Source organism: Ciona robusta, chromosome 12, assembly GCF_009617815.1.
Source record: "Ciona robusta chromosome 12, ASM961781v2".
Lineage (NCBI taxonomy): Eukaryota > Metazoa > Chordata > Ascidiacea > Phlebobranchia > Cionidae > Ciona > Ciona robusta.
The window spans coordinates 228,340-251,219 of record NC_143246.1 but is presented as its reverse complement, the minus strand read 5'-3'; the positions used below and the strand labels follow the sequence as shown (position 1 = coordinate 251,219).

At 38.8% G+C, this 22,880-nt stretch overlaps 4 protein-coding genes across 6 annotated transcripts in view; 2 read left to right on the top strand and 2 right to left on the bottom strand.

Annotated features, from left to right (window-relative positions):
* The window catches only part of LOC149726031 (1-phosphatidylinositol 3-phosphate 5-kinase-like), a 25,219-nt gene extending 8,779 nt beyond the window's left edge, over nucleotides 1-16,440 (top strand). For 2 of the 3 annotated variants that reach the window (XM_089890787.1, XM_089890786.1), the window contains exons 20-45: nucleotides 169-298; nucleotides 590-884; nucleotides 1,253-1,403; nucleotides 1,469-1,542; nucleotides 1,847-1,982; nucleotides 2,328-2,397; nucleotides 2,653-3,079; nucleotides 3,397-3,576; nucleotides 3,870-4,049; nucleotides 4,357-4,469; nucleotides 4,714-4,849; nucleotides 5,168-5,333; nucleotides 5,979-6,205; nucleotides 6,384-6,441; nucleotides 6,538-6,672; nucleotides 6,946-7,093; nucleotides 7,381-7,457; nucleotides 7,825-7,876; nucleotides 7,930-8,082; nucleotides 8,187-8,305; nucleotides 8,567-9,193; nucleotides 9,559-9,765; nucleotides 10,104-10,232; nucleotides 10,404-10,610; nucleotides 10,895-11,015; nucleotides 11,465-16,440. In XM_089890787.1, coding sequence (XP_089746913.1) covers nucleotides 169-298; nucleotides 590-884; nucleotides 1,253-1,403; nucleotides 1,469-1,542; nucleotides 1,847-1,982; nucleotides 2,328-2,397; nucleotides 2,653-3,079; nucleotides 3,397-3,576; nucleotides 3,870-4,049; nucleotides 4,357-4,469; nucleotides 4,714-4,849; nucleotides 5,168-5,333; nucleotides 5,979-6,205; nucleotides 6,384-6,441; nucleotides 6,538-6,672; nucleotides 6,946-7,093; nucleotides 7,381-7,457; nucleotides 7,825-7,876; nucleotides 7,930-8,082; nucleotides 8,187-8,305; nucleotides 8,567-9,193; nucleotides 9,559-9,765; nucleotides 10,104-10,232; nucleotides 10,404-10,610; nucleotides 10,895-11,015; nucleotides 11,465-11,667 — 4,521 coding nt within the window. In that variant the 3' untranslated portion in view covers nucleotides 11,668-16,440. The remainder of the gene's footprint in view (nucleotides 1-168; nucleotides 299-589; nucleotides 885-1,252; nucleotides 1,404-1,468; nucleotides 1,543-1,846; nucleotides 1,983-2,327; nucleotides 2,398-2,652; nucleotides 3,080-3,396; nucleotides 3,577-3,869; nucleotides 4,050-4,356; nucleotides 4,470-4,713; nucleotides 4,850-5,167; nucleotides 5,334-5,978; nucleotides 6,206-6,383; nucleotides 6,442-6,537; nucleotides 6,673-6,945; nucleotides 7,094-7,380; nucleotides 7,458-7,824; nucleotides 7,877-7,929; nucleotides 8,083-8,186; nucleotides 8,306-8,566; nucleotides 9,194-9,558; nucleotides 9,766-10,103; nucleotides 10,233-10,403; nucleotides 10,611-10,894; nucleotides 11,016-11,464) is intronic. The other variant, XM_089890788.1, reaches the window with a different exon arrangement.
* LOC149726033 (uncharacterized) lies at nucleotides 12,172-13,616 on the bottom strand. Its single transcript, XM_089890876.1, has 3 exons — nucleotides 13,466-13,616; nucleotides 12,923-13,071; nucleotides 12,172-12,384 (listed from the first exon to the last, which is right to left on the bottom strand). The coding sequence occupies exons 1-3, from the start codon at nucleotides 13,500-13,502 to the stop codon at nucleotides 12,265-12,267; spliced, it is 306 nt and encodes a 101-aa protein (XP_089747002.1). The 5' UTR covers nucleotides 13,503-13,616; the 3' UTR covers nucleotides 12,172-12,264.
* Nucleotides 13,893-15,052, bottom strand: LOC149726032 (uncharacterized). The gene is made up of 2 exons (XM_089890874.1): nucleotides 14,913-15,052; nucleotides 13,893-14,474 (listed from the first exon to the last, which is right to left on the bottom strand). The coding sequence occupies exons 1-2, from the start codon at nucleotides 14,952-14,954 to the stop codon at nucleotides 14,187-14,189; spliced, it is 330 nt and encodes a 109-aa protein (XP_089747000.1). The 5' UTR covers nucleotides 14,955-15,052; the 3' UTR covers nucleotides 13,893-14,186.
* On the top strand, nucleotides 16,390-22,880 carry LOC149726030 (glycylpeptide N-tetradecanoyltransferase 1-like). Its single transcript, XM_089890840.1, has 13 exons — nucleotides 16,390-16,583; nucleotides 16,789-16,885; nucleotides 17,333-17,456; nucleotides 19,104-19,222; nucleotides 19,657-19,748; nucleotides 20,168-20,284; nucleotides 20,473-20,643; nucleotides 20,857-20,965; nucleotides 21,218-21,328; nucleotides 21,589-21,658; nucleotides 21,770-21,927; nucleotides 22,239-22,376; nucleotides 22,716-22,880. The coding sequence occupies exons 1-13, from the start codon at nucleotides 16,531-16,533 to the stop codon at nucleotides 22,734-22,736; spliced, it is 1,380 nt and encodes a 459-aa protein (XP_089746966.1). The 5' UTR covers nucleotides 16,390-16,530; the 3' UTR covers nucleotides 22,737-22,880.

Below are 22,880 nucleotides of genomic sequence, written 5' to 3'. Positions count from 1 at the left end.
ATGACGCGGATGTTCCGTTTCACACACCTCGTGCCGCTTACTAGCTACCACTTATTTAACTTTGTGGATGATTGTTTCTGTATAGTGGTAATGCACTACTTATGCCACAACACACCATTCCGCTACAGCGGCACGCAATTTTAATTTTTCAAGTTTTTCCTTCTCCAGATCTCGTACTTACTCGACCAACAAGACGTGGCATCTTCCTTCCCTTCATCTAGGAAGAAAAAAAGATGTCGAAGATCCAAACCCACGGTGGCGCCACCACCAATCAAGGGGTTTTCAAGCGAAACCTCTGGTAGGAGCTTATATCTATTTATATGGAATGTTATCTTTGTGTGGGGTCGTTATTTTATGACCTGTCCTTGGTTTTTAACTCCGACAATGAGGTGTATGAAGCTACCATGTATGGTGTGCAACACCCGTGCATTTCATATTAGTTTGCTCAAGTAAAAACTGTATTGGTTGTCGTTTTCCTGATTAGTCTTTTCTCTTCATTGTCATAATAAATGTGTTTTTCGTATTCAATAAGAGATAAATAAATAATATGTTACCATGATTGTTCACAACCAAACCATAATAATCTTAGAATCAGAAGTCCATTCAGCTGAGGAGTCGGTCGTGGCATCGGGCGGCTTCGTGTCCAGTGTGTCCGACGACAACACCATCACCCCTGACTTCCTGTCAGCTAACGATCGAACCCCCGATAGTTGCCCCGACAGCCCCCTGTTCAACGCAGCACACAAGGGGGCGACGTTCACCCTTCCCAATGTTGACAAACCCAACATAGAAGTTTCAACGGAGTTGGAGCAAAGTAAACATGGGAAGGTTTTGGAGGAAAAATCAAAAGTTTTTCAAGATTTCTTGAAAACCTCGTTGCTAAGGTTAATATGCGGGTGATGTTGGCTAGTTACGTGTGTGTCTTATATGATTATCTACAAGCTGAAATAGCTAAAATTCAATGACATTCAATTCCATTGCTTAGGTTACTAATGTATGTGGGGTTGGTGTGGGATAAACACAGATGTTTGAAAGTCTGGGTGGTGGGGTGATGGGCAAATCTGGCCAAAATCTTGGGTTCCTGTCACAAACACCAGAAATAAAGTTTCATCCATTATATAGTTGTAATATAATAATTGCAATGATAAATAGGCATTTAGCAAAACTTACTCGGCAACACTGTTGTCCTCATTACAACTGGCACACTATAAGCATCATATCAACAAAACTAACATATCAACCCACCCCCCAGCACCTCCCCTCTCATCCAACCAGTGGTCCCGTTCCTCCTCACCAACAAAGGACCGTCTTCACCACTGAGGAAATATTTACCCGAGCGATTGTTTTGGTCCGATTCCTTTTGTTCGAACCCAGAGTCAGTGAAACATGAATGGGTTGGGAAGGTAAGTGAAAGTTTTGAATGCTAAACACATGTAAATAAAACTAGCATGTTATAAATATAATCCAGATACGGCATCGTACGCAAAGCAACGATCGAATTTACACCGATGTTGAAAATGAAACCGTGTCGTTACGCAGCAGGTTTGCCTTCCATTTCTTACTCGCAGCTTGTACGGGTAGTTTAAGATCATGAACTAAAAACTGCCTTTTTATGTGGATAAGATCATTGGCATTCTTTTTAGTTCACGTTAGTTACAACATTACATTTAACCAGAAAGTCTTTTTATGCTTATAATATGTCAGGTACCAACAGCACATATACTCGCAAACTATTCTCTCATCAAAGTTTTTTATCCAAAATTTGTAAAAAACCTCCTGGAACATCCAGTTAAACACTGAGCATTGAGGTGTTTGATGTTTGTAGTTTGATATTTGTAATTTAAAGATCCGGCACAAGCGATACCTTTGCTCCAGAGAACATGTGGAGGACGCCACTCCATCAAAGATCATCTGAAGATCATATTTCTAATTATAATGAGATGATTCTTAGTGTAGAGGTAGAAGCGGGGAGCTCTGTTAAGGTTGGTTTGTGGTTTGGCTGGGACTTGAACCGGGGGTGTCATGATGTATATGTAATACCATGAGCAATACACCAAACATTTGGCATAAATTAATATCATTATTCATATGTTTGCTAAAATTTATGTGAAATATAGTTTATGAATTGTGTCTCCAAAGCTTTACTTGATTTAATTTTACAATAACAGTCAAAAAGGTCTGTGAACTACTGTAGTAGGCGACCCAACCAAATCAAATGGTGACCCAGGAGTTGAAAAACACTTTATATTTTATGGATGGCAAAACCAATTAAGTGGCTTCACTGGGATTTGAACCAGGGATATTCCAACCTTTCTTATATATTCCAGCAATGGCAGGGAGTAAAACACGACAGAATGACCAGCCATGTTCGAATGCCATCGCAAGTTTCAACAAGAGGTGTGGCTTCTTGTTTTGTTTTTGATTTTCTATTAATGTTGCTGTTATGCTTGTGTTCAATATATTTTGCCTTTTTTGTTATTTTGACTTTGTGCTTTTGTTGTTTTGTTCTTGTTTTTATTATTGTGCTTGTTTTGTTGTTCTTTTTTTCCACCCACCACCCATAGTATCACGGCAACTTATAAAGTAAAGCAATAATTGATTGCTCCAAACCCCACTGTGTTGAATATTACAACATCACAAATATCATCCAAGGTTTGTTCTCCAAAGATGATCTCATGGAATGGGAGAGAATGATCATGAGTGACATCCTCCAACCATCTTCCCCAACTCAACATCCAGTGATCTTGGGAGCAACATCCGGACCTTCAACATCCGGACCTTCAACATTCGGACACGCAACATCCGAACACGCAACATCCGGACGCGCAACATCCGGACGCGCAACATCCAAACACGCAACATCCGGACACGCAACATCTGGACACGCAACATCCGGACACGCAACATCCGAACACGCAACATCCGGACACGCAACATCCGAACACGCAACATCAGGACACGCAACATCTGGACACAAAGAGGAGATGACTTGGAAGAGGAACAAACACATCTTCCTCACTTCATCTTTATCGAAACCCGCATCTTCAACTCAGATGAAAGATCTTCTCGCAAGTTTTAGGTTCGGTAACTTGTGTTAATTAACAATTATTATCTGTATAATATTGTTACATATTTAAATACAATTAATTACCCCCCCTGTCTAGTGGTTAGCACGCTTGCCCCTGGCCCAGAGATAATGCGTTTAGGCTCGTCGCTGCTACTGTTGTTGCCCTATGTGTCATTGGGCAAGACACTTAACGGTAATTTTTGTCAGCCATGCAAATCACTCACCCACAAAGTTACATATGTGGTAACTTGTAAGCTGACATAAGGTGTAAGAAACGTTGTCTGTCGTTGCCCCACCACTCATTCAAACTAACGTTTCCCTCATTACAGAGCTCGAGGATCAAACCTCACCCCCGCTACTCGTACCACCCCATCATCATGGGGTCACCCTCTCCTCCCCCCACCCCCATCACCCCCCACCCCACCAGAAGACCTCACAGAACCCACCCTACCCCCACTTGATTGTCTCGAACCGCACAACCACCAACATATATTTGTCCTATTCAGCAGGTGAATGCAACATTATAAATATTCCTTTTTTAAATTACAGAAATGATAGCACCGTCTACTAGTGTTAGTTTTTATACAGCATGGTTGTGAAGACATGACACACTCACGCACTACTAACATTACCTCAGTTTTAATCTATTTAGGTGTAAACCTGAGGTGTAAAACACATGATGTTACTTGTGTTCCAAACATTGGATTGACACGCCACCTTACAGCTCTCACTGTCGTGCAACCCATATTTAGTTTATATTCCATGATCATTGTTAATAATAAACATACGTTCCACCTCCCAGTTACAGCCTGCAATCCCCGAACGCCCCATACCCGTGCGTTATCCCGTGGGCTGTCGACATCGATTATTACCACGGTAATGACATCACAATAGGGGGGTTTCTAGAACGTTATTGTTTCCGCCCCAGCTACCATTGTCCCTCACCCACGTGCAAACGGCCGATGGTAGAACATGTTAGAAGGTGCGTTGTTATTATTCTTATTGTTGCTACAAGGCATAATGTAATATATTAATAAATTCCTCTTCTGGTGTATGGCAGATGAAATGTTCCTATTAAAAAAAAGTACTTTTTTTGCTACAAAAGATATTTATATTGCTTACAATAGTTTGTTGTTCTTACCAGGTTTTATTATTTGTTCATTAAAGTTGGTAAGAAATGTGAGGTTTACATCAATACTTAACGACTAGTACACAAATAATAATGTTATTTTCGGATCAAATCTAAAGTATATTTGTGGTTAATATTTACCTGGCAACACTGTTCATAGTTTTGTCCATGGAAACACTGCAATGAACATTGTGTTGAAGGAATTATCGAAACCAATCCCCGTCCCCCATATCTTATCATGGTGCTGGGATCCTACAACCAAAACATCAACAGGTAATTATGTAAAGTTTAAATAATCATAAATGGAACATTTAGTTTAATGCAGGGGGAATTAAGAAAAATAGGTTTCTCCCGCTGGCGTACTAGTTCTAGCTGTTGAATATTTCAACCACATTTTTAACTGTAATAAATTCCATGAATCTGCCCGAAATAACAATATCCTGGTACTGACTTCAAGATAAAATAAAATACGTAGCAAAGCACACCCACAGTCAAGCTGTCATTCATTCACCTTCAGACATTCGTCCGTTATCCGAGGATGGTTGGTCGATGTCGTTCGCCAAGTTCCTCGAACTACGACTCCAAACTCATCCAACCGTGAAGCAAGATGGGGAAGTCCCAGCGTTCGGGGCTTTTCAATATTTCTTGTTCAAGTAAGTGTTGGGTTGGTGGGGCAACACTGGTGCGGATAAAGTTAAGATAACATGAAAATGCTGTTTTGGGAACTTGGTACTGTTGGATTCAGCACAGTTAGGAATATTTGTACAGCAATGTCTGGTAGTGTAACCCAGTGGTTGGGTGCTTATTAATCAAAGGGGTTTCATACTTATGCTTCAAAACTTGATTGAATCTCTTAGTGTGGAATGTTTTAACTATTAATGTTTTATAGTTGTTAGCATCAAAACACTGCTATGATATAGTGAGTCTGTACTCGATAATTGTAAACTTAATATTCAACTTATACGTTCCAGAGATATTGTAGCTGCATTTAAATGTTACCATGTACAAGTACATGACGTAGCACTACCATCATCCAAGATGGCGTTCAATGAATCAACCACATGGTTGGTCAGTGGTGGAATTAAAGTTGATTCATTCTATGAAACTTGTGTTCTTAAAATGAATGAATTATCCAAGGTTAGTGTGAATGTGATTGATTGGATGGATGGACCTTATTTATCCTTGTGTGGTGCCACAGTCGTTATAATACGGGTATTCTGGTTCATACACCTCGTGCCCGCTTACAAGTTACCACGTATGTAACTTATTTATCCTCGCATGGCGGGGCAACGACAGTCGTTATTACACGGGTGTTCTGGTTCATACACCTCGTGCTTGCTTATAAGTTACCACGTATGTAACTTATTTATCCTCGCATGAGGGGGCAAAGACAGTCGTTATAACACGGGTGTTCGGTTTCATACAACTCGTGCCCGCTTACAAGTTACCACGTATGTAACTTATTTATCCTCGCATGAGGGGGCAAAGACAGTCGTTATAACACGGGTGTTCGGTTTCATACAACTCGTGCCCGCTTACAAGTTACCACGTATGTAACTTATTTATCCTCGCATGAGGGGGCAAAGACAGTCGTTATAACACGGGTGTTCTGGTTCATACACCTCGTGCTTGCTTATAAGTTACCACGTATGTAACTTATTTATCCTCGCATGAGGGGGCAAAGACAGTCGTTATAACACGGGTGTTCTGGTTCATACACCTCGTGCTTGCTTATAAGTTACCACGTATGTAACTTATTTATCCTCGCATGGCACAACCCAGGTCGGCTACGAAGCGATGGATTCGATCCAAGATATGATCCTTGATGCGAAGTCGAGCAACCCGTACGACCTTCTGGATGTTGGTGACGTTGGATTTGATGTTGGGACTCTTCAACAAACCAGAGGAAACCATTTTGATGAGTTGTTGTCGATGTATCAAGATGAAAGGTGCCATCTTAGAGACACGGCCGATAACATTCATCTTACGCTGCTTTCTATAAAGAAAAGGTGGGTCTTGTGGTTGAGGTTACGGGTTCAAGCCTCACTGTTGTAGGCATTACTGTAATACAGAGTGGTTCTCAGTCTGTTTTGCAAGAACTCAAATAATAGGTGTAAACAATAAGGGTTTTGGTCTGGAAGTTTAAGAATAGAAATTCATTTATTTCACCCAATCTTTCGCCCACAGTCACTTGAGAGAAGGCAATGAAGGGGATTCCCCACTGCATCTCAATCATCCAACAATGGTAATTATGATGTCATAGTAAAATATGGCCCATAAGCTGCACACAACTAAATTTATTTAAATATTTAAAACAAACAAACGTATTTCCCCCATACAGAGCACAGAGGAGAGTGTGATAGTTATGCGACCATGTGAAAAGGAAAACTTATCCAGCAGTTTGTTAAAGTTGGCTTGCTTGGTTGACAAGTTAGTTCTTACTTGGAATAATAGGATCAGTAAAGTGTTTCAACAGGTTTGTTGTGTGGGTTGTATTATGTGAGCATGAGATGTGGATGCCATGTGTGTCTGGTTAATGGGGTATATGGACAACACACACATGATAGATATAGACAATAAACACCTAACAGCGGGGTAAAAGCTGTTTTGGTGTTAAACTAAAACATATGGTGGCCCCCCTTGTTATTAGTATTAAGACACCCTAGAGAATCCACCCATGTATTGTTTTGTATTATTATAAGATACCATTATAATACGCGAGTGTAAGCATGAGGTATTTTTACTCCAGGATAAAAACTCCCGTCGTGGCAGCAAGTCCGTCCCATCTTACCCCAACCCACCCCTACCCCTCGATGCAGTGTTGACCAGTGAAAACTTGAAACCAAAGCGATCACCAGTGTTGCCTTCGTTGTTTGAAACAACTGAAGCAGAACCAGGTTGGTATTGGAACAGGGGTTTTGTTTAAAATGAAAAATATTTTAGTATTATTATAAAAATATAATAAATATTATTTTATTGTAAAAAAGTATATAGAAAATATTATAGTGGTCTATGTGTTGGTTCTCCGGGCATTAATAGGTTATATATGTGTCTATGTTGATATATTTTAATTAAAAACGGTGTATTAGTTTTTAAACTGTAACGCTTGAAATAAAGATATTTGTTTTTTGTTTGCAAAGTTATAACTTGTTGTTCGTATTGAAACCTTGTATGTTGATTACAGAGGTCGACGTGGTGACTTCGAAACACGAAGCAAGGAGAAAAGTTAATTACACCAAACCTGTGCAACTGATGCATGAAGTGGGAACTTTGTTTAAACTTTAGATATTAAGTTCCCTTGTTGGAACTAAAACCTTGTGAAAGCAGTTGTTTCAACAAGTGCTTCTTTACTGCAAATGTTGCGTCTGTACTATAGTTAAGGGACCACAATATTACATACGTGGTAACTTGTAAGCGGGCACGAGGTGTATGAAACAGAACACCTGTGTTATAACAACTGTCGTTGCCCCACCATGCGAGGATAAATAAGTTACATACATGGTAACTTGTAAGCGGGCACGAGGTGTATGGAACAGAACACCCGTGTTATAACGACTGTTGTTGCCCCGCCATGCGATGATAAATATTTAATGATGTTTCCATGTTTAATGAACTTTTTTTTCCCCAGGATTCTGCTGACAGCATTGGTTCCAGTTATGATGACTCAGCATTATTCTCAGGTATAAAATAAATAGATGATGTTTGAAATGTTTTAATAAATATTCATTATTAGAGAAATCTCCGCTTACAAGTTCGCAGTCGGTGCCACGAGGTGTGGAGTCGGTGCCACGGGGTGTGGAGTCGGTGCCACGGGGTGTGGAGTCGGCACCGAAAAGTGTGGAGCGACAATCATCAGTGAAAAGATTCTCAAAGACGGCCTCATCGAGTAAGTGTGTTTGTTGTTTGTTAATCCACAAATTCAGCTTCACCCACTGGGAAAGCCCCATCATTCCCTAACCCCTAAATAACCCCTACCCCTTCTACCCACAGTAAGCATGCGATCCATCCTCACCCACCTACGAACCACAACCCCAATAAACATGGTGGAACCCCCTTTCCCACCAGACGAACATTACTTGCTGCCCGACACCCTCAACCTGGGACATGTGGTGAGGTTTGGTTTGTGTTCATTGTAATGACCGAGGAGGTTAAGTAGTAGGCTTCCTTGGGGAAGGTCACTAATTACAAGCAAAGTTACATCCGTGGTAACTCGTTGGCGGGCGCGAGGTGAATGAAAGTGATGGTATTTGGTTTACTTTCTGTATTTCATATTTACAGAATATTCTTCAAGTTTTATTGGTTAGAGTCAATAAAATGTTTTTTTAACTTTCTACACCCCGTGGTTTTGTTAACTGTGTTTTGATCCTCAGGTTCGAGACACTGAGCCAAGCTCAATCATCGCTTATAGTTTGGCAACATCACTCTATCAAAAGTATGTTTCGCCTAATGGACAAGTGATGCCCAATCCAGTGATGCCAGATCCAGTGTTGCCAGATCCAGTGATGCCAGATTCAGTGATGCCAGATTCAGTGATGCCAGATTCAGTGATGCCAGATCCAGTGATGCCAGATCCAGTGATGCCAGATCCAGTGATGCCGTCTCCAGTGTTGCCAGATGCAGCGTTACCAGATCCAGTGATGCCAGATCCAGCGATGCCAGATTCAGTGATGCCAAATCTAGTGATGCCAGATCCAGTGATGCCAGATCGTGTTATGCCAAATCCAGTGTTGCCAGCTCCAGTGATGCCAAATCAAAACAGTCCAAAAGAAGTTTTGATGTTTGGCAATCCCGATCTAGAGCCGTCTTCACCCAACCAATCCACTGTCACATCCACCACTGCATCACCCATCCACATAGCCAATATATCACCCACCCAAGCACCCACCCAACCGCCACACAACCCACCAGAACACCTGGAGATTCAGTTCAGTGATTCAACCACCAAGTTTTATTGCAAAATATATTTTGCTTCAAAGTTTAAGGATCTTCGTGAAAAGGTAAGCCCACTTCGACCTAATCTATGTTTTTATGGTAGTCTGTTAACACACAACTTATTATAAGTTAGGTGCAATATATACATGGTTGTTTTATAAAACAGCTTATCCATTCACTAATAGTAGGCCATTGTTAGTAGCAGCGTTAAGCCTTGAACCCGTAAACTCTGGGCCAGAGGCAAGCACGTTAACTTCTATACGATGGCGCTGGTTGTTACTCTACATATGGTGTGGAAGAGTGGTTTACGTGGCTGCCTGTTGCCTTGAGTTGTCCTCTGCGCGAGGATGATTAAGTTACATTCATTCATTGCTTACTACATGATGATAGGTTGTTGTTGTATCCTCCAACACTTTCATGTCGATCACAGTTTCTTGACATCCCTGAGTCAACTTACATCACCTCGTTATCTCGATGTGTAAGATGGGACGCACGTGGGGGCAAGTCGGGACTATCCTTCCATAAAACCCTCGATGATCGGTTGGTGTTGAAACAAATGTCCAAGTTCGAACTTCAATCGTTCCTCGATGTCGCGCCAAGTTACCTCGACCATGTGTCCGATGCCATCAGGGAAAATGTGAGTTTAGGTATTTATGGTTTATATATTTAATATAAATGTGAAGGAGACCGCTGGGAGTTGTTTGTTCTCGAATGGCTGATGTTTCGTGTGCCATGCGGCATTACATCATCAGGGTTTGCTCACATATAATACATAGAACTAACGGCACCAACGCATATTAATATGCTTGTAAATAATAAACAAGTGATAATTTATGAATGTAACTTATTTATCCTCGCATAACGGGGCAACTACACTCCAGCAGTGCGTAACCACCGACCCACGGAGCCAAACACGATAGTGAGTGATTATTGCCACATTATTGCCACTGTCACATTATGTGTTTCTACATCCAGACACCGACTGCATTATCCAAGATTCTTGGCGTGTATCGAGTTTCGTTTCGTAACATGACGACAAACAGATCGTTCAAACAAGATTTGCTCATCATGGAAAACTTATTTTATAAAAGAAACATTCAACAGGTAACGGTTGTATTTTCAACTTACCAACTGGGAGAGCTCGTGGGTGGGAACTTGAGTGACTTATCCATAGTTGCCACTCCCATGTCCACAGTCGAGTTGCTGAAGCTATTACAGTGTGTGGATAAGCAGACATAACTTTTGATTGGTTTGGTCATTTATATCCTCGTTTAGGTATTTGACCTGAAAGGTTCGGTTCGTAACCGGCACGTCAAAACTGGCAACGACCCAGGAGTTTCCACGAGCGGGGGAACCACGGCAACCAACAATCCAATGGGAGGCGACAACTCGTTTACGAATCAAAACGATTTGGTTTTATTGGACGAGAATCTACTTAGTATAATGAAAGATCACCCGTTGTACGTTCATCAACATACTAAGGTGGGGGGGTTATTATTATTGTTGTGTGTTGTGGTATTTCAAAACTGACAAGTAGGTAACGTTGGACCTGTTAGGGTTGTATTGGGTGTTATTATGTGTGTTGGTAGTGTGGGTGTTGGGGGTAATGGGCCAACTCTGGTCAAATCCCAGGTTCTTGAGGAGGACCTCACCCATAAGGAACACAATCGAATAATGTTGTAAATATGAGGTGTTGCATGCAAAGTATAACAAGGCACCCACATTAGATAAAATACATTACAATCATTGATATCGTTTCAATGAAGGTGATAATAAAGAAAGCTTTACACCACGATTCATCTTTTCTTGCTCGACATCTGATCATCGATTACTCGTTGTTGGTCGGTATCGACGATGAGAAGAAGGAAATTGTTGTCGGGATAATAGGTGAGACCTGATACTCGATACTCGCTGTCGGGGTATGATGTACGTCGGGGCTCAGGAAACTTTTATGCTCGCGCCCTTTTTAATCCACTAACATTTGAGTTCCTTCAAGGTTAATATTATAGAATATACTTTGTGTAAAATTGTTTCCTTGTATGGCAACGAAACCCCCAGTTACCTCTAGTGTAGAGGTGATGGGTTCGAGGCTCGACGCTGCTACCATTGTGGACGTATGTGACCTTGTTCAAGACACTTTTCAGCAATTGTTCCAACCCAGTGTTCGCTAATGGGTTGTATAGATTGTCAGCCATACAGAAAAACAATCACCCACAAAGTAACATACGTGGTAACTTGTAAGCAGGCACGAGGTGTGAAACTTAACGACAGTCATAACGACTGCCGTTAAAATAACAAAACAAGTCACACCAACCACACATGATAAACTTTCACAGATTACATGCGAACGTTCACCTGGGACAAGAAGTTGGAGATGGTCGTGAAGTCGTACGGGATGATCGGGAGACAGGGCACGAGGTCGATGCCAACCGTGGTGTCGCCCGAGTTGTATAAAACAAGGTTCTGTGACGCGATGGAACGATATTTTCAAGTTGTGCCCGATCGCTGGTATGGGCTGCAAGCGTATGAAGTCAAGTAAAACATTGGGTTGGTTTTATGATAATTTCAGGTTTGACGCCTATGCGTGAATACGTGTGTGTTATGGCCAGGGAGTTAAATCGATGTTAAAATATTTTGTGCAGGAGAATTTCGTCCATAGGCCTTTATTATTAGATTATAAACTGACATTTATTTAAAGTAACATTGTGTTGTTGTATCTTCATGTATAAGCTAATGTGCAATCAAATGTTTAGCTCTGGTTTGGTGCTGCTATTTATTATCTAAGTAGAAACATTGAGGAATATTTATACAAGCCATGGTTGCCTTATGTTTAACAGGTAATATTCATGTTGTTGCTAAGTGTAAGTGTTGCTGCTAAGAGATGTTTTATATTCTAGTTTAATTATTGTGCAATCAATATAATAGAAACAATATATTTATTAAAGTGTTTGTTGTTGCTGAGACACAAACTCTGATGACATCTCAATGTAGGGCAGATAAAACATTGGTCGTTTAAGATCACAAACAAATGATTGCCAGAAGATCTTCTTCAAGATATATTTATTCTTTAAATCAAGAAAAACAGTTTCCAATCATTTAATTTATTTTAAACAAATATTGAGAAGATAACTAAGGTTTATAGATAATGACTCTTGGATCGATATTGAAGATACTTCATGTTCGGTTCGCGCTCTCGCTCACCAAGTGGTTGACGATTCATTTCACATTCCAACATTTCTTGCTTGGCCAACCAGATCTGGGGATTGTGTTTGATAGAAAGTTAAACGTGGAAATGTGGTGAATCTGGATCTTATCTAGTTTATATAAAGTTGGATGATTCCCGTAACGAGCGAACAGTCAGGCTCAAGTGCTATAATGTACCTAACATTATATTTGAATGGGAGTCTGATGGTGTTATTTTAAGCAAAATATCTCCAAGCAAAATATCTCTTAAGTACAAAACTCGTTCAACTTTTTTGTGTTGGTTGTGCATCTTATGGCGCTTGATCCTGCTAATTGAACATGTTTGTTTCGGTGGGTCAGTGTTTAAACCATCGGTACATAAACTGAAGGGTACGAAGATCAAGGCTCGCTGAGGTGTTCGGGAACATTTGGTGCCAAACATGGAATATTGTTTGTAAGTAAAATAATGGGTATGTTGTGTATGGTATGTTATAACTTGTGTGTATACATGCAAATATTGCATACTCATGTTATAACTTGACAGCAAGCATGAGGTGTATACATGCATATACAACATACACACATGTAATACACAAGGTATTCATACTTACCCTATGCACAAGATAACCACCAAACGCAACCGACAACAATATCAATCCAACCCCAGGATTCCTTATTTTATAATCATCTTTATCAAGGGCGATGTTGGGTTTGGTGCCTTCACTGAAACGTCGTCTTGTGATGTTTGAACTTGTTGCCCCTAAAAACATGGGTGGGCTTGATACAGATGAAGGTTGGGTTTTGTTATTATTTTTGCCTCAGAGAAGCATTAGATTGTTGGTAACATAGCAAAGATAATACGAGTAAAACAATGAAGGGAATGTAATATACGTGTATTGTAGGAGTACGGTGCTAGTGAAAAATCTTCCTCCCCACCTTATTTGCTAACCCCTATAACCATCAACACCTAACCCCCTAACTTAGTGGTTAGCAAATAAGGTGGGGGAGATTCTTCACTAGCACCCGGGTTTAGTTATATTTTTTCTACCACCGTAATTTAACAAACAGCAGCATAACATTAGTTTTTTTATTAAATTCTAACTTTTAAAACGCGGAAGGCGATAAACAGTTTACTTCACAAACCAGGAACTTACCGATCTTTGAACGAAGGAACCTTAAATAGTTCAGCATGTTACGAGGTTTCTGTAGTTTACCCGATTCTAATAAACTTATTTAACCTATGGCATCAAGGACAATGACGTCACATACACAACTTTGTTGGGGAACTCCCTTTGCCGATATTCATAAAAATAACATAATGTTTCTACAAACAAGAGAGCCAGACTTCAGGATATTATAAAATAAATTCAACGCATGTTTTTATAACTAAAGTAACTTATTTGATTTAATACAAATTATAGGTTTTTATATCACAATTATTAATACCTGTTGCGCCTCATACATCTTTCTTTGTTTATTTTATTGACACTTCAAAAACTTCCCCCCACAATTATTACACGTAACTCATAAACAGAGAAGACCTCACAAATTTTAACTTATTTAAAAATGTCACACCATATATTCAGCCAAAAAAGAATTATTTTATTTTCAATTGTTTAAGCAATTCTAAAATTTCAGTTCAGTTTAAATACAAACATAACGGTCCCATGTATATAATGCGCTAAGATTCGAAACGATTGAAACAAACAAAGACAATTGTGTCGTATACATGGAAGGTTGGGTTTGTATTAAAACAGTCAAAACATCAAAGTGTGATTAACTGGTGAAAACAATAAGCAAATTATGGCAGGTTCACGATGGACCTGATGCTTAAAACGTATAAAGATGAATAAAAACAAATAAAACATCTCGTTCTCATGAAGCAGAAACATCAGGTTTATAATTCGGTAAATCTTTCCACGGGTCTTGTGTCATGGATGGGTTGTAATAAACCTCAACCCCATATCTTTGGTTGGTTGGTTTGTTTCCATGGTAACCCGATGACCGTCGGTTGTTTCCCCACCCTCGAAAAGGTGGAGTCCCGTAACGGGGGGCGTGGGGTGAATAGTTGGGTTGGGGTGAATAATTGGGGCGATGGGAATAGTTTGAATCAAAACTTGAGTTTCTTTGCCAACGTTGGTTGGGACTTGGGGTGAAATAGTTCTGCAAATAAATACAAGTTTGATTTAAAGTCATGAAAATAATTTGTTGATTTTAAAGAAACCCCTCTTGGTCAAATGCGAGCTTGTAACCTCTATTGTATTAGGTGTATTCAGTTTCGGTTGGGTTGTAACTGGTATTACTGATTGTGGTACATTAGTGGTGCATGATCAATTATAACAAAATATAAATAAACTGTAATAGTTTAAAGATTCATATAAACATATAAAAAGGTTTTAAAATAAAATTGATCTTTAATCCAAATAAAGTGCTTGACAATAATGAACATATTTATTAATTTGTAATCTAACGAACTCAAAATACTAAGTTATAGTTACAGATACATATAGTGGTTAACAAATAAGGTGGGAGGAAAGACTCTTCACTAGCACCACAAATTTTCAGTCAAAATTACAACTTGTACTTAAAGTAACAACTCACCCTCGGCGTATTTTGATTGTAACCTCGATAATTCGGATTCATTTTAAATTGACAACTTATTTAAAAGTTTTCAAAAACAAAATTTTGTTTAGAAGTTTGGTGAAATATTACACGGGGATTTCCCTTTTCTACCAGAACTCATTCGGGGACTAAGTTCAAATAAAAAGTACATTTCACGTTTGTTTTAGCAGTATGTCAGTCAATATATACACGAAATATTAAATAAGGCATATTAAATTGCTGCAGAACTTCTATCATGTATCTTTAAGACGCAAAATGAACGAAATATTTAAAGTGTGTTGGATTCACCCGCAAGGTAGCGCTAAGCATCAACGAAAAATGTCATGCCTTAAATTTTATAATTTTTGGGCTTAATAAGTTTGGTTCATGTCTGTTTATCTACAAGAAATGTCAGTCTTTAGGGTTGTATTTGTTTAAAGTCAGGGTGCTAGTGAAGATTCCTTAAACGTTAACCCCTATCATGGATTCTTCACTAGTTGTGCTAAATCAAGTTCACTTTCTGTGATATATGAAATTCACTTATCCACAGATTCACCACATATAGCATGTTACAAGTATAGTTAACATGCAGAACTGTTACGAAGTTTTGGAATGTCCCAACTTTTCCCCGCATGCTGTTGTAAAGATGAACTACCAGCGTTTGTTGTTACAACATCACCCCGATAAACAACTTACCCCCCAACCCTGCGACGAGGGGTTTATTAAAATCAACCACGCGTGGAAGATCCTAAACGATGACAAGGCAAAAAAGAATCATGACTCTGCGCTAAACCAACAATTAAGGGAATATGATGTCACAATCAATGAAATTGTTAATATTTCCGAGTTTGATTATGATGAAACAATAGACAACGATGATGTCATAATGTTCGATTATGTTTGTCGTTGCGGAGGATCTTACGAATTATTTTCAAATATTTCTTCCGTTAAAAACATTCTGCCCACAATAGTTGGCTGCAGTATTTGTTCATTGTATATTGAGGTGGTTTCGTAGCCAATATTCGGGTTTATTACTTTATTTATTACAAGTTTATCAACTGTTTTAGTTCATTATGGCACGCTTAGATTTTATAGATCTGTTTGCAACACAGCAAATATTAAACAAATATCGATGAACTTACTAACATTTTAAGTGTCATGCAACATATGATTTTTCCAAAAGTATATTTTTATGGTTATGAATTGGCTATGTGGCACACACTATGTTTCATTATAATAACGAATAGATATTGTGGCATGCATGTAATGCAAATGCAGATAGAACGCCAATTTAATGTTTGTTGGTGTCCGTACTTGGTTACAACACAATATTCAACACTTTACACAGAAGATCTTATTCAATAGTTTGCAACAAAACTGTTTCTAAACCTTCATAGCATTTGTTCCTTGCGTTTTATGTTTACTAATTAAGTTTCCTTTTGGTTTAAATTAATTTATTTAACTTTTAACACCAGACTTAATGTTATTCTCATAAAAAGAATATTAATTTATATTTAAAATTTTCCAGGCACTCTTAGCGTATTATTCCCACCAAGTTACACCCGGTTAATATTCCTTTATATCCATCGGGGGGCGTTTATGAAACTCCTTGGTTACGATGGAGGAATCGAACGGGATCGAAGAAGTTGTGGAGGAAGTTGTTCGTGTGGGGTAAGTTGAGTGTACATTTGAGTCAGGGCGAATGGTTGTTTCAAGCAGTCGGCACCATGGGTTGTAGCACCCTGGGTGTTGGGGTGATGGGCAACTCTGTTTTTAATTAGACATGCTTGAAGGACCTCACTTGAATAGAAAAACTATATGCATGTAGTGCAACACCTGGTTCGTACCCTGATATAAACAATGATATTCCACACAGAGCAAAATGTGAAGCACAAGAACAAACAGAAGAAAGTGAAAATAAAATGAAGAAGAAAAAGAAAAAGAAAACTAAAGAAGTTTCTCCAGAAGAAAAGGTTTGTGTAATTTTACTTAACTTTTGGGGTATATTAGGTCATTCTACATATTATAAACAAAATCTTCTGATAAAACAATGTTTGCTTGATGGTTTTGGTTTAAACATAAATCCAACTTAACTAAATATTTACAAAGAAACTGCAAAACATTGAATCTCAATGTAGACTCAGGAACGTTTTAACTAAATGATAAAAACGGATATAGCTGTTAACTTCTACATAAACTCAAATACAAATTAAATTTAAAATGTTTGCCAAGCCCAAAATCCCATGACCCAGCTTTTACATCTCCATCACATTTGAGGAGCCAGCAGATAAAAGGTGTAACACGTATTCTCTCCCTTACCTTTATATATTGACTGCAATATTTGTGTGTTTCTACCACTATGACATGTACCCTAATGTTTAGTTTTGGTTTGTCATTTAAACCACGTGAACCTTCCGCAGGATTCGTTCAACATGAAAGTTGTTCAATCAGCGCTTGCTGCATTCGAACACGAAACTTCCTCATTGAAGGAACCGGCGTCGAAACCATGGAAGTTCTGGGACACTCAACCCGTGCCTAAACTAAGTAATACTGTTTCTATTCGTCATACTATAGATATCTTAATTATTATTTTGCTGTTGTTGCTGATGGGAATAATATATAAATAACTCTATGGGGGAAATATACGTCATCATCAAGATATTGTATGATGATGTTTTGGCAGATGGCATATACTGGTTTACCAGAACGACATTTTAATTATAAATATTTTATATGAATATTTAATTATACAAAAGTGGTGACAACACCCGTGTCTCTGGAACATACTGTGGGTAACATGGATAAGTTGAGATTAAGTTGTGGGGGTTTCGTTGCTACATCCATGGCTGATAATTTAGACAACCCATTAGTGACCACTGGCATAGGCGCCGAGTTTTGAAATGTAGTGCAGAGGCGGAGCCTATTATGACGTAACACAATCGTGACGTCATAACACTTCGGCGTTTCATTGACGTTATTTTACGCTTGCTCTACGCTGGACGTCAGTGTTTTGCGTTGATCCTTTCCCCGTGCGTATTTGCAAGATTGACCGATATATAAATCGTTCGTTCGAGGCGACGTGCTTTTTACTTGACCTTTACGTGCGTCATAGTTTAACGTCCATGTGCGTCGTAGTTTAACGTCCACGTGCGTCGTAGTTTAACGTCCACGTGCGTCGTAGTTTAGCCTTTTCGCGCGTCGTCGTACAAAGGCAAAGCAACACATTCAATGTTCGGTACTTAGAAAATGAAGAACAACCAACGGGCTAAACAGACAATATTATCCTACTTTTTTTTTTTTCTAAACAATGTAGGCGTTTCTAAACAATGTAGGCGGTAATAAACAACCTAAATATGTTCCACAAGTAGCACTGCTGTATATTTACGATGTTTTCCTCAGCCTAGCAGCCTATTTATTACGAAATAGTAGGGATCTCACGTGGATTCATTGCATCATAATAGCGATTGTTTGACCTGGTAATTAATTACGAGATAATAGTAATTCACACGTTGATTGTGTGCGTCATAATAGCGATTGTCCCCTTGATTATTTAGCCAGCGGGAGCTTGAAAACAGGTTTGAAGTTGAACGTTTGCGATCAAGTAAAGAATTGTTTCATCTACAATGAATACTTTCATCTACAATGAATATTTATCTAACTACCTTTATCATTTAACAACGATAGATCAACAACGTTTGTTTGAACCTGGTTTAAACCAAAGTTACTAACCTGTTCCAAGCATGATTACCGCATGTTTAAAGTGACGATTGTGACGTAAATAAGACAATTACGCATACGTAACAGCTATATAACAGATTCTGCACATGCGGTCAACGCATGACCAAGTACCATGCGGTCAACGCATGCCTAAATATCCGTTCTCTTATTGTCACGTCGTTAATTTTGATTTTCATTACCGCAATGGTATATTTTTATGAGAACAATACGAAAATATTAATAAATTTAGTAAAAATACATATTTTTTTGTTAATTCGTGTACGGAGGCCGCCTCCGTGCTATTATTTCGTACGTAGGCGCCGCCTCCGCACCTACGGCACTCGGCGCCTATGACCACTGGGTTGGAGCAATTGCCGTTGTCTTGCCCAAGGTCACATACACCCACACAATGGTAGCAGCGACGAGCCTTGAACCCGTAACCGCAGCTCAATATTATTGTTGAAACATTTACAGACGAAGACATTCATGAGGTAGGTGTCATAGAAGCCGATAAAGATAATGTTCGTGAGGAACCTTATACACTACCCCCCGATTTTGAATGGGATACGGTCAACTTGGAGAACACTAAAGAGGTGTGGGTGTTATAGTTGTTGTTGCTTTATGTACTTTCTTCTAGTTAAAGATTTGTTCTTGTTTAATGGTTCATTATATTGTACTGTTTTAGCATGCAATGGTCGTGCATTTTATTGCATGAGGTTTGTAGTTTTTAAATTAAGAAGCGTGTCGTAACAACTGTCATATTACCGGTACTTCCCATTTTTTTACAATGTTGTATTTACTCCAATCTTTGTTACTGTGACCGAAGAGACAACACCTCAAATATAAGTGTTGTTACTGTTGTATACTTGTTTTTCTCACACACTTGTTTATTAATATTTAGTGCGCGCTTATAATGTTGGCAACACTGTTATGATGTTGGCAACACTGTTATAATGTTGGCAACACTGTTATGATGGAAACAGAATAACTTTATTCCTTTAACATATAACCGCACATGTTCTCCCAGTTGGAGGAAGTTTACAAATTATTGAACGAGAATTACGTTGAGGACGACGACAACATGTTCCGCTTCGATTATTCCGCGGGCTTCCTAAAATGGTCAGTTTGTGTTTCTTGTGCGGCGTTTAACGCGAGGGTACCTGGTTCAATGCTCGATGTTGAGTCTATGTTATCAACAATACAGAAAAACAGTCACCTACGGGTGTTCTGTATGAAACAGAACACCCGTGTTATAACGACTGTCTTTGCCCCGCCATGTGAGGATAAATAAGTCACATACGTGGTAACTTGTAAGCGAGCACGAGGTGTATGAAACAGAACATTCGTGTTATAACGACTGTTGTTGCCTCGCCATGCGAGGATAAATAAATTAGTGCTAGAACTTGGCGTAATGGGCCAATTCTGGCAATCCTGATCTAAATCCTAAACCTCTGACATGGACATTACCCACATAGAATAGAGTCTATGTTCGGCCATCAATCAAACTTTTCCACCGGTCAATCAAACCTTGCATCTAGGTCACTCCGGCCACCGAACTGGGTGAAAGACTGGCATTGTGGGGTGAGGGTGAGGAAAAGTAAGAAACTTGTCGGATTCATCAGCGCGATACCCGCCCTTGTTAAAGTTTACGACAAGTAAGTTGATGGGGTTGCAGGTTATGTGTGGCGGCAGTTGTTAAAGGGAAGGCAGGTTGGTTATGGGGTTTGCTTGGTAGCATTCTGTGTGTTGGGTCTGGTTCCCATTACATGCCTTACTGTAGGGCCTCACCCATATAGAATAACCTTTGACCCCATATAATGACCTCACCCATATAACCCCCCAGACGGCAACGAATGGTTGAGATAAACTTTCTCTGCGTTCATAAGAAGCTTCGTACGAAGCGAGTCGCCCCCGTGCTTATACGAGAGATCACGCGACGTGTAAACCAACGCGGGGTGTTTCAAGCTGTTTATACCGCTGGTATCGTCTTGCCCAGACCCGTCGCTAAGTGCAGGTAAGTGTTCGGGTTGTAGGTTGGGGTAAGATGGGTTGTATAGTAGGTTGGGGTAAGATGGGACAGTTTTCTACTTTTTTTATTGTCCCATTTGGTAACAAACAAATAATAAAAGGTTTATAAAACATTGATCAAGTTAAGAATTTCAGTATTTACCTCTAACTGTATCACAGATACTATTATGACATCACAGCCACCATTATTACATCATAGATACTACCATCGCTCGCTCAACCCAAAGAAACTCGTTGAAGTGAAGTTTTCTCATCTTGGTCGAAACCAAACGATGCAACGACTTGTTAAGCTTATGCGACTTCCGGATGTAAGTTGGATTTAATGTTAACCAAAACCGACAATTATAAACAACTAGATGTATTTTCTCTATAGTTAGCAACATGCTTTTCACTTTTAAATCGATTTTTAATGCGAAAGTGTTTGCAAGCTTTGTAACTCTTTGTAAAAGTACCTGTGAAAATAGAGTGTCGGTCGAATATAACTTAATAAACACCTGGGAAAAATGGTGAACCAATTCAAGGGTATTGTTTTGTTGACACTTAATAACCCCCCACAACAGGAGCCACAAATCCAAGGTATCCGGCCATTAAAGAAGGCGGACGTTCCACAATGCCATCAACTGTTGTCCAACTATCTTTCAAAGTTTGACCTTTCACCAGTGTTCACTGAGGTGGGTGTTTAATATGTAGTATCCTGTGTATGGATCTTTGGTGGAAACATAGTTTAATACATTATGTTGTATCAATCCTCTATACTGGGAGTTGTGAGGATACGGTTAAATATTTCAGTGAATATTCTTTGTTTAATATCAAATGCAAATCCCAATTCACCTAGCGTGTTCCATGCCATGCTATCCCCCAAACCTAAATACAAGTTAACTAATTTTAGTTATTTCATCAATGTTAAGTAAACGCTGTTGTTTCCTCCCAGGATGAGTTCGCTCACTTCTTCCTTCCAAGGAAAGACATTGTTGAGTCGTATGTTGTGGTTGACGCGCAAGGTTTGTTTAATCTTGGTTTATTAATAATTAAGTTGTATGCGTTGTACAAGGTTAAAATCATTTTATATGTTACATATATATACTTATAAATAGCCCATGTTACCCCACCAGGTACAGTGACGGACATGGCTAGCTTCTTCATTTTATCATCATCAGTAATGCATCATCCCGACCACAATATGTTGTATGCTGCATATTCATTCTATAATGTGGCAAACAAACACACAGAGAAAGAATTGATGAAGGATATGCTCATATTTGCGAAGAAGGTGATTATATATAATGTGTGGAATATTATTATGTGTCCGGGTATTTCTGTTTAACAATAAACAAATAGAAAAAGAAGTAAACATCTGGGTTGAAAATATTTGGTCTTTATCGATTTAAAAAATATCTAAAATTTTTTTACAAATGACACTATTCTATATGGGTGGGTTCTTGGATTTATCCAGATTTGACCCATGACCCCAACATCCAAGGTGTTTATTTGCATTGTTCATGGGACAGTGTGAATTGTGGATACATAAAGTTGACAGAAAGTTGTCAACCGTATTATTGACAAATTATAAATATCGTTCAGCTTGGGTTTGATGTTTTTAACGCGTTGGATTTGATGGACAATCATGTTTTCTTGAAAGACTTGAAGTTTGGTATGGGAGATGGAAACTTGCATTATTACTTGTATAATTATAAATGTCCGGACATTCCTGAGCATAAGGTGGGTAACGGTCATATTTCAACTTGTTGTGAATTATCCCAATATTTTAAAGTACTGCAAGTTAATGTTATAAATGCAATACAGAGCTAGAATCGTATAATGTTTCGTTTAACATTCTCTCACATTTGCACTGACAAATATAAAATATTTTAAAAAACAATATATGTATTTTTAATTTTTACCATTGTTTATTACTTTAAATCTCGTTGTTTATTTTTAATGACCGTTGTTTTGCTGCTAATTTTGTTTCTGTTTTCTGATTTAATTAATTTGATCTACGATATTAAAAGATAAAACAAATAATATTATTCGTTTAAATATGAAATCTTTTCTTCCCAGGTCGGATTAGTTTTGCAGTGAAGTTACTTCCGGGATGAAAGTGTTTAAAGCAGTTTGTACGAATATTTTACGCTTGTTGTCGATTCGTTGTAACAGAATGAACCACATTTCAAATGTTTGTGTTTCGTCGCTCATTAACTATGAATAATCAAATCGGATTTTAAA